At 33.0% G+C, this 14,060-nt stretch overlaps 1 protein-coding gene across 4 annotated transcripts; it reads right to left on the bottom strand.

Moving 5' to 3' along the window:
* Positions 1–1,369: 1,369 nt before the first annotated feature.
* Positions 1,370–13,668, bottom strand: LOC142349373 (uncharacterized). 4 transcript variants are annotated; one of them, XM_075400865.1, is made up of 3 exons: positions 13,550–13,668; positions 7,607–8,012; positions 1,370–1,802 (listed from the first exon to the last, which is right to left on the bottom strand). In XM_075400865.1, exons 1-3 carry the CDS (start codon positions 13,562–13,564, stop codon positions 1,627–1,629), a joined length of 597 nt encoding a protein of 198 aa, XP_075256980.1. In that variant the 5' UTR covers positions 13,565–13,668; the 3' UTR covers positions 1,370–1,626. The 4 variants fall into 4 exon arrangements, with proteins under 4 accessions (XP_075256980.1, XP_075256979.1, XP_075256977.1 ...); XM_075400864.1 differs by lacking the exon at positions 13,550–13,668 and adding an exon at positions 12,774–12,838; XM_075400862.1 differs by lacking the exon at positions 13,550–13,668 and adding an exon at positions 8,574–8,600.
* Between the last annotated feature and the right edge of the window lie 392 nt (positions 13,669–14,060).

Below are 14,060 nucleotides of genomic sequence, written 5' to 3'. Positions count from 1 at the left end.
TCTATCTGTCAGAATCTGTCGGATTCCTTCAAGATAGCCATACGGTCTCAGCTAGGGTATTAAAAGTAGAGAGCTAACACAAACTTCAAACCATAAGCTATTTTTTAATCATGAAACAGCTATATTGACACATACAAAATTGAGATTAATTTGAGGTTGTTTAACAACTGCTTATCAGCGCTCATGATATCTCGTTTCACTCTATTGCCAAATGATCAAGATAAATTTTCTCATTCATTCATAGATTTTAACCTCAGCTTTTTTAAGATTATGCCAGCAGTTTTCAGGTTCAATTTTAGAGAATTTCTTGACCCCGGATTTGCGGCTCATATTTTGTATAATAATCATACCATAGAACCCAACGTTTTGAAGACAAATTATACACTATTTTTGAAAAAGATTTCTTTGCATTAACGCTTAATTGAGGGTCGCTGTAATTGTTTATGAGAAAATTCGAAAAAAAACTTAAAAATCCGAAAATTTTTGAGCCTTATTGCACTATGTACAGATTGAAATGCAAAACATAAGACATTGAATTTTGTTCATATATAGATGAGATAAAATAGCTTGCGAAGAGGATTCTGATTCCTAATTTAACGCTGAAAATTTTCACTGAGATTGTCAACTGTCTTTATTTTTTCTTAGGGAACCCAAACTCATTCTATGTCTATGAAAACTTTGTGTCAATGCTAGCATAATTTCAAAACTTGTCTTTTGATTTTAAAAAGAAATAGGAGATTCCCTGTTCTCGTTTGAAAACGGTGAATTACCAGCGATCGATGAAATAAAAAACTCACAAGAATATGAGTTAAAAACGTGAAAGTGAATGCATACGGGCACCAGTTGGTTGCAATATTCTTTCAATTTTTTTGTTTGCTTGCACGAATTTTGCGAGCTATTTGGTTCACCCCGCAAAGTTATTTTGCAAGATGATTTGAAAATCTTAGAAAATGAATCAGAAAGTTGGCAAAATGCTTGCGAGTTTACCAATAAAATGCAAGATAAAAGGGCCCACAGTAGAAAGGGTGGTGGCTCTCGCATCAAAATATCTGTCTTTTTTTTGCATGGGTCTTCCTAGCTTCTTTGACGACTAAAGCCGGTGCATCGTTAACTATTTTGTTGCAGTACTTTGCTGGCAAAATGCGTACACCCACTGAGTAATATTTGACCAGAAAATGAGGCACATTTTACTTGAAAACCTGATAATTTGGCTAGCAGTTGACGAACAGTTGGATAGCTTACACTCTAAGAATGGGTAGGTACAGTCAGGAGTCAACAGAAAATTACATAAGTTGTTTCGAGTTCATCACTAAATATGAAATTCAAAGTGCTCCGATATGAATCGAACAGTTTCATTTTTGCCTAAGAAACAAAATTTTTCAAAAATTGTAATATATATTAACTTTTTACAAATAGCATTGATCGATAAATCAAAATAGAGAATGAGTTAAATAGAGACAAAATTTATACCAAATAAAATTTATTTCATTGAGTTTTTAAACTAAGGCGGACATCTTGGCCATTCAATTTTATTTTAGTCAGGTTCGAGTGATCAAAATTCAAAATGTAGTCACTTTACGCAGCAATAAAAACAGCGACCAAACTTTGAAACAGTTTTCATTTCAGTTATCTTTCACAACTACGTTTAAGTTGTTCAGATATTTCGGACAGTCTCCGCGCTCGTTGTTGACAAAAATTGCGCCGGTATGACAGTGACGTCACATTTGATATGAGTAATACTTCCAAGTTGTGATTGGTGTCCTGATGCTGAAGGTTTGCAAACACACAGCACAAATACTTTCCTGCAAACAAGATCATTTATTTTCTGAAAATAAAAATTATAACCGCTGTTGCTTATTTTTGTTACAAAAAGAGCAACATGGCGACCCAGTGCATCGATGCCGGCTAATTCCTGGTGGGAAAAGCGGGAAATTTACAATCCCGATAATTCCCTTTAAATATACCGAATTCCTAATGGGAATTTGTCAAGATAGTCGGGAATAACTGAGTCGAAATATTTCCCGCAATATATTTCAAATTCCCGATGGGAAATTATCAGGTTAGTGGGGAAAGAACTCATTCTAACCAATCCCCGCCAAGATTGACAAATTCCCTGGGGACTTTAACAGGAAAATCAGAAATCTTTTTCGCAGGATTTATTGCCCGGATGCTTCCAAAAAGACAAAACTTCACATTCGACGCAGTTTAGAATGATAAACATGCTTTTTTTTATTAGGATTGATTGCGGTGTTCTGGACTTAAAAAAGATATTAAATTGTTTTACAATTATAAGTATTCTTAGAAAACTATTTTGAACTTATTTGTCATCTGTCCGTGCATTTCTCTGAGAAAAAAGGTTTGTATAAAACTTTGATAGACGTTTTGATTATTTTGTTCACGTGACACCTTTTCAATTCTGTTTTTTAATTCTGAGTTTTGGTCCAAGTGGCGTTTTTCATTTAACACGATAAAATATTTATTACAATTTTAAGAGTCCCCATCGCAGTCTCTATATGAAAATTTGATCTACATTTTTTCAATTTGATTGTTTTGATCGTAGTTTTTTTTTGTTTTTTTTTAAATAAAAATTTGCTGTAATTTTTTATTCGTTTAATCAGTTGAAGTTTAATGGATCAAAGATTTTTGGTTTCTATGAGAAAATTACTAATGACGGCTCTTTTATATGCAAAATGGTTTGGTCAAAATGTCGCCTCTTCCTGCGTATTCGAAAAGTCTGCTAATTTCGCTTGTTTCTTTGTTTATTTTCTCATTCAGACAAACTTTATGTGCTTTAGTAATGAGAGTAGGTATCTAAATGTTTATTGGACGTATTCGTAATGCGATAAACAAATTTTTGAAATAGTTCTTGAGTTTGTGCGGGTTTGAGTTTTTGCGTTTTGTTTTAATTCTTTGAACTTGGATTTATTGTTATGAACCGTTTTTATAATTGTGTCTATCTCATTGTATATTAATAATTGCAATCAGAAAATCTACCGTATTTTGGTATACGTTCAGAGTAACTGTTTCGTAATAGCAGTTTTGGGACAATTTCTAAAAACTTATTTCTCTTTATTTTTTGTTTTTCGTTTGTTTATTTTAATGTTTTTATTTTGCTTAAGAAACCGAATAATTTTTGGTATGAGTGGTTTTGCATCTAGTCGATGCCGATGTCTTTCATGTATGTTTCCTTGTTAGTTAATTCCTTTTACTTATTGATAAATTTTTTGATTGACACAAGTTACTATTTTCAACTTACCTGACTGATGTTAGTCACTTTTTCAGTTGGTATCCTAACTGATTAAGCCACGCCACAGACTCTAGTACATTATTTGGGTTTCTTCAAGCAAATGCTAACTGTAACTTCTATTGAGCTTAAAAACTGTCTTATTAAACAATGAGTTCAACGTAATTGTTCTTTTTTGTGAATGGTTTCTGACGTCAAATGGGCTATTTATGCTGATTCTACGACAATCTATTGCTCACTTACGTTTCATATGGTATGCGGACAAATCACGCTATAAAAAATCTGATTGATGAAAGTTTAATTCAAATTAATGATGCCAAAAGTTGAGCAATTTATTTTACGGTTCTCGAATTCAAGCTTTATTATTTTGGCTCTGCCTCTCAGAGGCTCTGTATCCTCTGAACGTTTGCAATTGAAATGTTTTTCATAACAGTTTTAGTAGTTTGTTAACATAATTCCTAATAAATCTAAAGTATTTTTAGGCAAATAAGCTAACATGAAATGCAAAAATGTCAGAAAGGACGACAAGTAGAAAAATATAAAACTCTTTTTACTTCAAGGATCGTTCCAGTTTTTCCAGAGCTTTTCACTGGTTCAACTTTTGCATTTGACTCACCAAACTTGAAGTTTGGAAAAAATAACTCAGTAGAGATATGCAGAAGTTAGGAGCAGATATATGTAAACGGAAAAACGTCAAGTAGAGTTGTTTAAAATGAAAAATATAGCTCAAAATATCGTGTGCAACGCTTTAATGTAAGCGTTATTTTGCCTTAAGAAATGGTTTTATTCAGAACACTAAAAGGAACCAAAACGAGGTTACAGTCAGAATCAGTTTAGATTCAGCTACCTATGTATTTCAATATTGCCATTGGACTTCCATTTCTGCCATCTGGCAGCTGCGATGATGGCCTGAGATCTCATCGATACTAGATAGAGAAACCACTGGTTGGACTATCGGACAGATTAGATGCAATATAAATCATATATAAATGAGGACTCTAAATAACTGGCACTGGAAATGAGAAACTCAACGAAGGCCGGATTAACAACCCAACAACTAATCTCTCATTTGCAAAATTTTTAGATAACATGGAAAAATTCCGCATTCAGAATTACGGAGATGTGCATTTGTCATGACCATTTTTTCGAAACTGCCTTAAAGTTTTAGTGTTAAAATGCCAGATTTATGCGGTGCCAGATTCCAAAATGTCAGCTTTTCCAGTATGTATGCAACATTACAAACATGCGAGTTTGTGTTTCGGGCCAAGTTACCTGACTCGGCTTGAAGTCTCTTGAAGAATCTGACAAACAAATCGAACCCCTTCTCGGCTCTCAAGATTATCTCAGTGACAGTGACGTCATCCGAGTCACAGAACCTATACGGAAGCCCTCCTTGTAAATCTTACATTTGTGGTTCAAAAATTCGAAAATTCGGACAAACAAGAATGAAAAATCTAATCAAAGATCCTTGAACCAAGATAACATTTGAAAATAACAACTTATGAGCAGTATGATCATAACTCGTTCTGGACGTGTACGTTTTCATTTAGGAAAAATTATGTTGTCCTGATTGAGCAATTTGGTCGTTTGAGCAATTTTGAATGCACAGCAAAAAGTAAGCCTGCTTTCATCAGCCTCGATTTCCTCTTTTGACCTCGCTCCCCCCCTCCCCCCTCATATGTAATATTGTTGTAAAGGGACAGGACACTTAAGCTGCGCAATAATTCTTTGCAATTTGTCAGTTATCGGTCAAGAAATCAGTTTAACGACAGCAAAATGAAGTTCAATAGATCGAATAACAACTTTACTGCTAGGGATCATAAGTTTTGATTAAAATAAAATAATTGATATGAGAATTAAAACTTTTTCATCTTATCTTACACAAAATTTAAATAATCTAAAATTAAATTTTGACAAAAATTGATAATGCCAAAACATATTGAAAAAATGCTCCATGAAAAAAGGTAGAAAAATAAAGTTTTTTGACCTCATCAAATATGCTCCTTCATGAATTAGGATTTTGTCCTTGCCTTGGCCGAACTCTAACTAAGGATCTCATAGAATAGTGATTAATGTTTTAGTTTGGTAATGGAGTTTTAGTTTTGATAATACTTGTGACAACGTTGTAATTTTGGAAACTCAATTAGTTATTTGAACCCTATTTTTTTAAGCTTTGATAAGTACTGGCAACATCAACGACAACTATCAAAAATTTTAAAAAATAGGGGCTCAGCTTACCGCAATCATTTATCAATAGTGATCATTATTGACTTGATTACAAAACTAATTTCCAAATCCAAATTATGAGCTCGAAAGAAATTTTTGATTAGATGTAAATTAAAATCTGGTATTCCGATAGCATAAGTGTTATGATATCCCGGGCTTACCACCCAGAGTATTTCAGTACTGAACATGAGTATCTCCATATTGTCTTGTAAAACCAGTACTGAAACAGCTTATTTACATATGCCTGTGGTGTGATGCAGAATGGTGTGAATATGACTGTGGTGTGATGCAGAATGGTGTGAATATGCCTGTGGTGTGGTGCAGAATGGTGTGAATTTGCCTATGGTGTGATGCAAAATGGTGTGAATTTGTCTGCAGAATGGTGTGAATATGCCTGTGGTGTGACCAACAATCAGCGCAACAGGTTAAAAACAGTGTATTTTAGGCTGACAATCAGAGCTGAAACAGGTTTAGAACAGAATGGTTTTAGGCTGGCAAGAGGTATAAAATAATGTTAATTAAGCTGATAATTGTATGAAAATAGTAATGGACAGATCAAAATCAAGTAAAAAGCAGAATATCAAATATACTCTCAAAAATAGACTGATCAGTCTATATTTTGACATGAACAGAATCTGCACAAGGGTAAAATTGTCTATATACAGTCTATGGGTTTACACTGGTTCAGTATTGGAATGCTCTAGATGGTCAAACCGGGATGCAAAAGCGAAAAGTTTAAAATCTTATCAAAAATTTTTTGAAACAATTTGTTCTCAAAAACTTCACAAAATCAAAGAATTGAAGATTGAAAATAAAGAGCAAGGAAACTTTTTCAAGAGATATACAAAAGTAAATTTTTTAAAATTAATTTTACCAATTACTTTCAAATTATGGGGTATTTGCCATTATAGCCCACCCCAGGTAAAGGGTCAGATAATATATAGCCACCCCACCCCCACCAATCACTGTAATTACACAATAATGGGGGCTGTTACTGCATGGGGTCTACAATGAGAAAGACCAGATTTTGCACTATTTTCTTCCACCATTAATGTCCAATAACAAGCTTGAAATTCTAGATATAGATCCCCAAATCTTGGTAGTTATACCATAATGGGGGGATAACATTTTGTGGGGGCTATAATGGGAAAGACTCAAACTATTTGGTGTTAGATAGCTAATTTACCTTGGCTGCGTTAGGAATTGAATGTTGCCCGAGAGACTTAGTATCCGTCATACAATGATTTTTTCACCCTTTTTTGGCTGGCTATAAAATCAGCAGACATTTTCCTTAAAAAGAACTTTAAAGAATTAAAAAGAATTTTAATTCCTGAAATGATACGCAAAATACATTATGCAGTTAGTGTGTGCTGTAAAAAAGTTAAATGAATGAAAAAAGTTGTTTATAACTTAGGAACTGCAAATAACTAAAAAAGTAATTTGGAAGAGCAAAAAGTAAAAACTAAATTAAAATTCACGACAGATTATTTGGTCGAGTAGGATTTGGTCAGGGCCCTTACAGAGTTTTTCTTTAAAAAGTTAGCCTTGTTTTTTTTGGCAGCACTTGATCATTTTGACAAGGTATTATTGACTTTCAAGTTTCATCATGATATCATACGCCATTCTTGATCACACCGTGTTTAAGGCAATAACATCTAGCAACAATGTTATTGAATAATTATTTCGTCTGATTGTAAAAAAAAGTTTGGCGTTGGAAGGGGGATGTCAGAACTATTTCAAAATCTTGCTTGCTATTTGAAAATTTTTCGAGTGCATAGTGCAACTGTATTGAATTAACAATCAAACAGGCAATATGTTGTTGATAAGCTAAAGATCGTCAGATTAATGAGACTTTCTACGATAGCTGCAATTTTGACAACCCAACTTAATTGTATTTAGAGAGCTGTTATAAGATTTGCTAAGTTAGATATGCTAAGTTTGGAACCGAAATAAGGTGTCTTTTTGCTTTTGCTATTGGTTGCCTGAGTTAAAAAAGTATTAAAACTGTTTTGACCCCCTTTCTTGGATTCCAGTTAATACCCCAGGTACAAGTGTCGCATTACCGCATGATGTATTATTGAATAGAAACTGAAGTCGGAACGTATTAGGGGCAGTAATGGAAAATAGCAAACCTACCAGCGTCCAAGTTTCGTCTGCAATTATCAGATGCTTCAATTTCACTTCCCGCGGGGCAAAAATTCCAAACCAAATCAACTCCCAATGACGTTTGCGTTTCTGACCCCTTCTGTGCCATATTCCCTTCTGAATCGAACAATAGAGCTGTAAATTTCGAAGTCCCGTAGAGCCGAAGATGAATTAGGAACCCAGAGCGTGAATGAACGTCGGCCACGTGAACGTAAAAGCAAACTGCACTCGCATCTGGTATGACGAGGTTGTTCACGCAATCGAACGTTGCAATTGGCAGACAAGGGTTCTGTTTGAAAATGGTTTTGACCCTCTCTTTGACAAATTGAATTTCATTGCTGTTTTCACAATTGTGACCGCGAGCACGTTTTACTGCTACTGTTAGAAGCTGAATATTCTGAAAGAAATTAGGCTAGCAGCTATTAATATTTTTTCAAGAAAATGATTGAACAAAAAAATTTTAGAAAGCTTAGAATTGCAATGCAATTATAGATCCTAAAGCGGCCTGAGAAATAGGTTATGTATGTTGAAAAGTCCGTCATTGAAAAATTCGCATTGGGGCAAACTGTAAGGGTGGGTGGGTTCCTGTGGCAAGTTTTCAGCTTGATTGCACTTAAGTGAATAGTCGAAGGATTTGGTTACAATTAATAAAGTCCAAAAAATGATTTTTTTCAACTCACATTGAAACAAAGAGACTTCATGTTTTAAACAATGCCTGATCAATCTCATCAGCTGACAGCTCACAAAATATTATGCGACATTATTGCGACAGATTCTTAAAACTAGTCATAAATAAATACGAATGAGCGAATCTATTCATATTACAAAAATCACGCTTGATATTAATGAAAAAAATTACCAACGGCTTATTTAAACTTATAAGTGAAATGTTAACTTTATTTTAAACAAGTTTTATCTTGCAAAATTTTCATTGTTCTGGCAAAAATTGAGTACTAACCGACAATGCAGTCATTTTATTCATATTTTTTCAATCTTCAATAGTTTTAATGGTCAAAAGTTTTGGTTTAGTTCACAATTTTGTACTAGAGCATTAAGTTAATAATCATAACAAACGGCTGATTTAACAAAAAGTATAAATAATAGAAAAAGGATCATTTAAACAATCACAATTAGTTATTACAGATCGATAACAGAGCAAAAGTTAAATGTTTAGCCTCAGTTCAACTTGAGCTAATAAACCTTGAGTTTTACTATAGTTTTAGATATCAATAAAATTTACGTTTACGCTCATATTCAACAATGGTTAAATTATTTCTTGAGAAAGCTGATTAAAAAAATGGTCGATTAAACAGATCAATTTTTGCCAATGGTTTTGTTTGATAACTTGATCTAACTCGCCGATATAACTTACCGAATCTTTTGGTAAGCTAATTCTGTGAACGCATGGCTCAAGATTTACTGCTTAAGATTTGACAAACATTTTCTCTGCAAAAAAATGTAAATTATTGTTCGATATTTATAGTAAACTAAACTTTAATTCATCAAACAGCAGAGATTGTTAATATCATTACCCAAGCCGGATCCGAATGGTTATCTTGCAAGATTTTGCCAGAATCTGGCAGAATCTTGCAAGACGATACATCGTCTTGCAAGAATTTCTGCCAGAATCTTGCAAGATCTTGCAAGATAACCATTTTTTGCAAGAATCTTGCAAGATAGCAATTCGTTCTGCCAGAATCTTACAAGATAACCGTTCATTTTGCAAGAATCTTGCAAGATAGCCGTTTGCAAAAAAACTTTCTTACACTTGAAAAGACCTTACACTTGGAAAGAAAACGCTAAAACGGTTGCAATATTCGAATGTACACATATTTTGCGCATCGACAAAAAAGCGAAAGACAATTATTAAAAAAACATCAGAAAAGTATTAATCTAAGCATCAAATTTTTTGGGCAGCGTCAAGAAAAATTAAGCGCAAGGAGCTAAATTAAACGAAATAAAGCTGTTTAAGATGCAAAGAATAATAACACATAATTTCTTCATCAGAAAAGGTAATATAGACGTGTAGTTTTGTAAATCTTGATAAAATTGAAGGAAAATAATTTTTGACCGTAATTTATTTTGTGTCAACAGTTCTCAAAGGCAGATTTTAATTTGTTTTCTTTAGATAATTCATATTTCCAGATTTAAAATCTATTCAAATTTATTTTTTTTTCTTAAAAAACACGCAACTGATTCTTAAGTAAATATCTGGTCGAAATGAAATGTGTTGCATGAATGAGAGCCAATAAGAGGACAGCTCGACCGGAACGAACTTGCAAGAATCTTGCAAGATAACCATTTTTCTGCCAGATCTTGCAAGATAACCATTTTTCTGTCAGATCTTGCAAGATAGGCAGTTTTTGCAACATTCTGGCAGAATCTTGCAAGATAACCATCTGTTCTCGACTGGGGTAGCCAAAATCAACCACTCCAATAATTTCCAGATATCCAGTCCGGTGAATTGCATCGAAAACTATTTGATTTTATGATGCAAAGTATTTTCGTGGTTCTTCAAAATAACCAATAGATCGTAATTGATAACAGAACTTTTGTTGAAGTTTTTTGCTTTGATAAAAATTTTACGCTTCATCTTATTCCAACAGTATCAAAAACAGAATTATGTTTTAACCTTTTTGTTTCTTTTTTATCCCTCGTTTTTCTATAAAATCTTCTGAAACGAAGCAAACAATTTTCAGAGCATCAATTGTGCAAGTTAGATGTTCGGCCACGATTTAAATCGCGCAGGATATTTGAGCTTATGCGAAAAAAAAATTGAAAATCATGTTGAGAAAAATTTTGCGAATATCATCAAAAAATTTCTTGAGAATAACTGCAAAACAAAGCGACATCTAATTTTGCAAAAAGTAAAAAAAAAACTATTATTTTCACAATAGACAACATCAATAAGCAAGTATGATTTGGCTGCTCTGAAAAAACGCGTACCTGGTTCATCAGATACTAACTTTTCTATTTTTCTTTTTTTTATATAAATTTGTGCCTGGCAAAATGCAAAAAATAATATATGTGCAAGGGTATTATCTCTTAAATTTTACTTACTTTTGTGATAACATCAGCCAGTCTAATGCCACAAACGCTTCAAAAAATTATTAAAACAATATTACTCGAACAAAACATATATTTTGAGGACATTTTGGCATTTTAATTAGTGGACAGATTAATTGACCAAATTGAACAGAGAATGTAAAATTACTATGATTGCTTCTCTGCGTGTTATTTTGTTGGATAGAATTTTGCAAAGCTTAATCAGATGAATGTACAACTAAACCAATAACAACGACACTAATTTGGGAAAAAGATATTAAAATGGAACCTCCAACGCGATTGAAAATTTGTTAAGCAAAAAGTTGTCCCAATTTTACAGATCCTAGAAGAGATACTTCTGGTCAATTAGCAAACCAAACCATTTTAATTTGCAACAAACGCAGATAATATATGCCAAAGGTAAAACTTAAAACTTGAAAAAAAATATCGCCAATAGAAGTGGTTATAATAATGCAACAAATTTTGAATTATTGAAAAATCTAGAACCCGTAAAACTAAAAAATCTATTTTCATAACCTTTCTGAAGTAAGAAAGATGGTGCTTCTACGCGTAAAGCCTCAAATAATGACTACACTTTCAAAATGACAATGTTCCGTTTCGTCGATTCTAATAAATCAACGAAATCTATAAATAAGTGTTTGAAATTTTTATATATCAGTTTAAAATGAGTTTGAGGATTAACACTTAACACAATCTTGCAGGTTTTTTTTGTCATCAACTGGGTTGTAATTGTACTAGCAACAAAACAAGATAACTCATGTACGGAACAAATGACTAATATTTTTTGAAAACTCTACTGCATTTAGTTTATCAAGATTTTTACTCCGATCATTGCTCCAGTTTTATATCAAATTTCGTCTTTGCTTAGCTGTGCAGATGGTAACCCGCTAAACCATTTAAAATATATGTTTTTTAAGTTTATCTCAGCAATCTTGAAAATTGATTACCTGAAACATTTTGCTATGTTATCTCACATCACAGTTCTTGAAGGTTCTTAAGTGAACATTAGAAAACGCGTCAAAAATGTTTCGGTAGCTCAGTACATGGGTTTGCATGGCTGTTCGGAAACATTACAAGAAGTCTACAGACAAATTTACAGTGGCATGAAAAGTCTGACATAACCGAAGCAGAAAATTTAAATTACCTCTTTGTCCAAATGTTTATGTCTCCAAATACACCAAAACAAGGCAACTTAAACTGAAAGCGCTTCTCATAAGTTCACATATGTTTTCGGAGGAGCTTCTTAATTTCCGGAAACGTTAAGATAATTTGGTCTTACCTTTACTTAATTTTGCCCCTACACACCTGAAAATCTGAAATTAACCTGGAGGTCGCTATTTAAAAAAAGTTTGAGGGCAGGGCCTTAACTTTTACTTTATCATTAAAATTTGAGCTTAAGGTGAAATTAATCTATTGGTTAAGATAAATTCAACCGAGTTTTTGACTTAAAATTAAGTTATGTTTAGGTTAAAGTTTATGTAGTGCCCTCTTGTTATTTAAGATGAAATAGAGATGCGTTTATTTATTCGGTAAATTTAACACAAGGAAAGACTACTTTAACTGGTAAAACTATAAAGAGTGCAACCAATCATAGTTTTAAGGGAAAAGTATCATAAAATGAGAATATTGTTTTCTAATTATGGGGTCCAAAAAATGAAAATTGAACGTACTTACGTTTAAGCACAATATATTAATGATGTTTTTGTTAAAAGCGCCACTACAAAACACAAAATTGAGTTTATTATCGGTTGTAACTGCTTAAATCTATTTTATATATGAGAAAAGTTTTTTGAAAAAAGTTCCGGGAAACGTCAACAAAAACAATGGATACCATTCAAGTTTTCACCAATTTTTAAACCCCGATAACTGCCTGGAAAAAACGAAATACAAAAAAAATAATTCTGTATTTTACGCTGTACGGGCATTCTAATGATACCACACACAACCATCTTTTATTTATAATGAAAGACTATGTTAACTGGTGAAGATTTAATGGGTGCGACAAATCTAAGTTTTAAGGACAAGTACCTTATATGGTGATAATTGTCTTCTTGTGATGAGGTCCGAAAAATTACAAAGTGAACATACTCACGTTTAAGCACAATATATTCATGATTTAAAAGTTGTTTTTCAAGCGCTGTTTGTTCAAATTTTTCAAAAGCACTATTATGAATTACAAAAAAGAATTTATTATCGGTTGTTACTGCTGAATGCCACTTTTACTTCTGAGAAAAAAATTTTCTTTCTAAGGTGAACAGACAAAACAGTCCCAGACAAAACAGTCCCGGACAAAACAGTCCCAAATAGCAAAATATTCCCAGACAAAACAGTCCCAGACAAAATAGTCCCAAGAAACCAGACAAAACAGTCCCAGACAAAATAGTCCCAAGGCCATTATAATAGCTCTCACACGCATGATTTAACAAGCGGATAATTTAATCCCATGTTTGGTTGTGATAGTTTCATATCAAGTCCCACGGGCCGCTGAGGCATGGCCATGGCCATTAAGTATGTTAAAACATACGGGTAATAGCGACTGCTAATTTGTTGTCGGATTATTGAACGAAAATATCAAAGTACATTGGGTATAATGGCATTAGGTACATTTTATTTGGGACTATTTTGTCTGGGACTGTTTTGTCTGGTTTCTTGGGACTATTTTGTCTGGGACTGTTTTGTCTGGGAATATTTTGCAATTTGGGACTGTTTTGTCTGGGACTGTTTTGTCTGGGACTGTTTTGTCCGGACACGCTTTCTAAAAATATAAGAAAAGAATTTTTGATCAATGAGCTTAACATATAATTTTGCTAAATTTGTACTCACAAATTTAATCTTGCAAATTATCTTTAATAATGATCGACAACTTACCGATACTGTCGACATGTTATACCGTCATAATTTCTCTCCTGTCGCACAAACAGTTTTGATAAAAAAGACTCTGATGGACACACATATTTGTTCTTAAGCACAATACTATGTAACCAACGGTTGGTTTAATAACCAAAATAAATAAGTAGTAAAAAAGAACAATAACGATATAAATAGCATGACAGATTTTGATAACACATAGACAAGTTTAATATTTTAGACTCTGTTTAATGAAAATATAAAAATTCACATGTTCTTAAGTTGAATATAAAAGTTTGCTCATAAACAACTAAACTATAACAAAACTATTCAATTTTGAGAGGCAAACGTCATTTCAAAGTCGTCTGCAAATGAGAAAGACCTTTCAAAGTTATTGATTCTAAAACTAAATATAAACAGAGTAAAACAGAACAACCAAAATAAAATAAAAGAGGTTTTTTGGCTAGTTTTGAACCTTGTGTTTGACCAATTTTGGTTATATATCTCAAACGTTTGCTTCAGATGTACAAAA

The sequence above is a fragment of the Convolutriloba macropyga genome, chromosome 11 (genome assembly GCF_964194025.1).
Source record: "Convolutriloba macropyga chromosome 11, txConMacr16.3, whole genome shotgun sequence".
Classification (NCBI taxonomy): Eukaryota; Metazoa; Xenacoelomorpha; order Acoela; family Convolutidae; genus Convolutriloba; species Convolutriloba macropyga.
This window is presented reverse-complemented; position numbering and strand designations above follow the sequence as displayed.

What these genes read in the sequence shown, in the direction of transcription:
- LOC142349373 (XM_075400862.1), bottom strand. Translation starts at nt 8,597, where the DNA reads ATGAATAAAATGACTGCATTGTCG. An exon ending in ATAAAATGACTGCATTGTCG is followed by an intron (nt 8,013 to 8,573) that starts GTTAGTACTCAA and finishes AATTTCTTTCAG; the next exon opens with AATATTCAGCTTCTAACAGT. An exon ending in CAGACGAAACTTGGACGCTG is followed by an intron (nt 1,803 to 7,606) that starts GTAGGTTTGCTA and finishes TCTTGTTTGCAG; the next exon opens with GAAAGTATTTGTGCTGTGTG.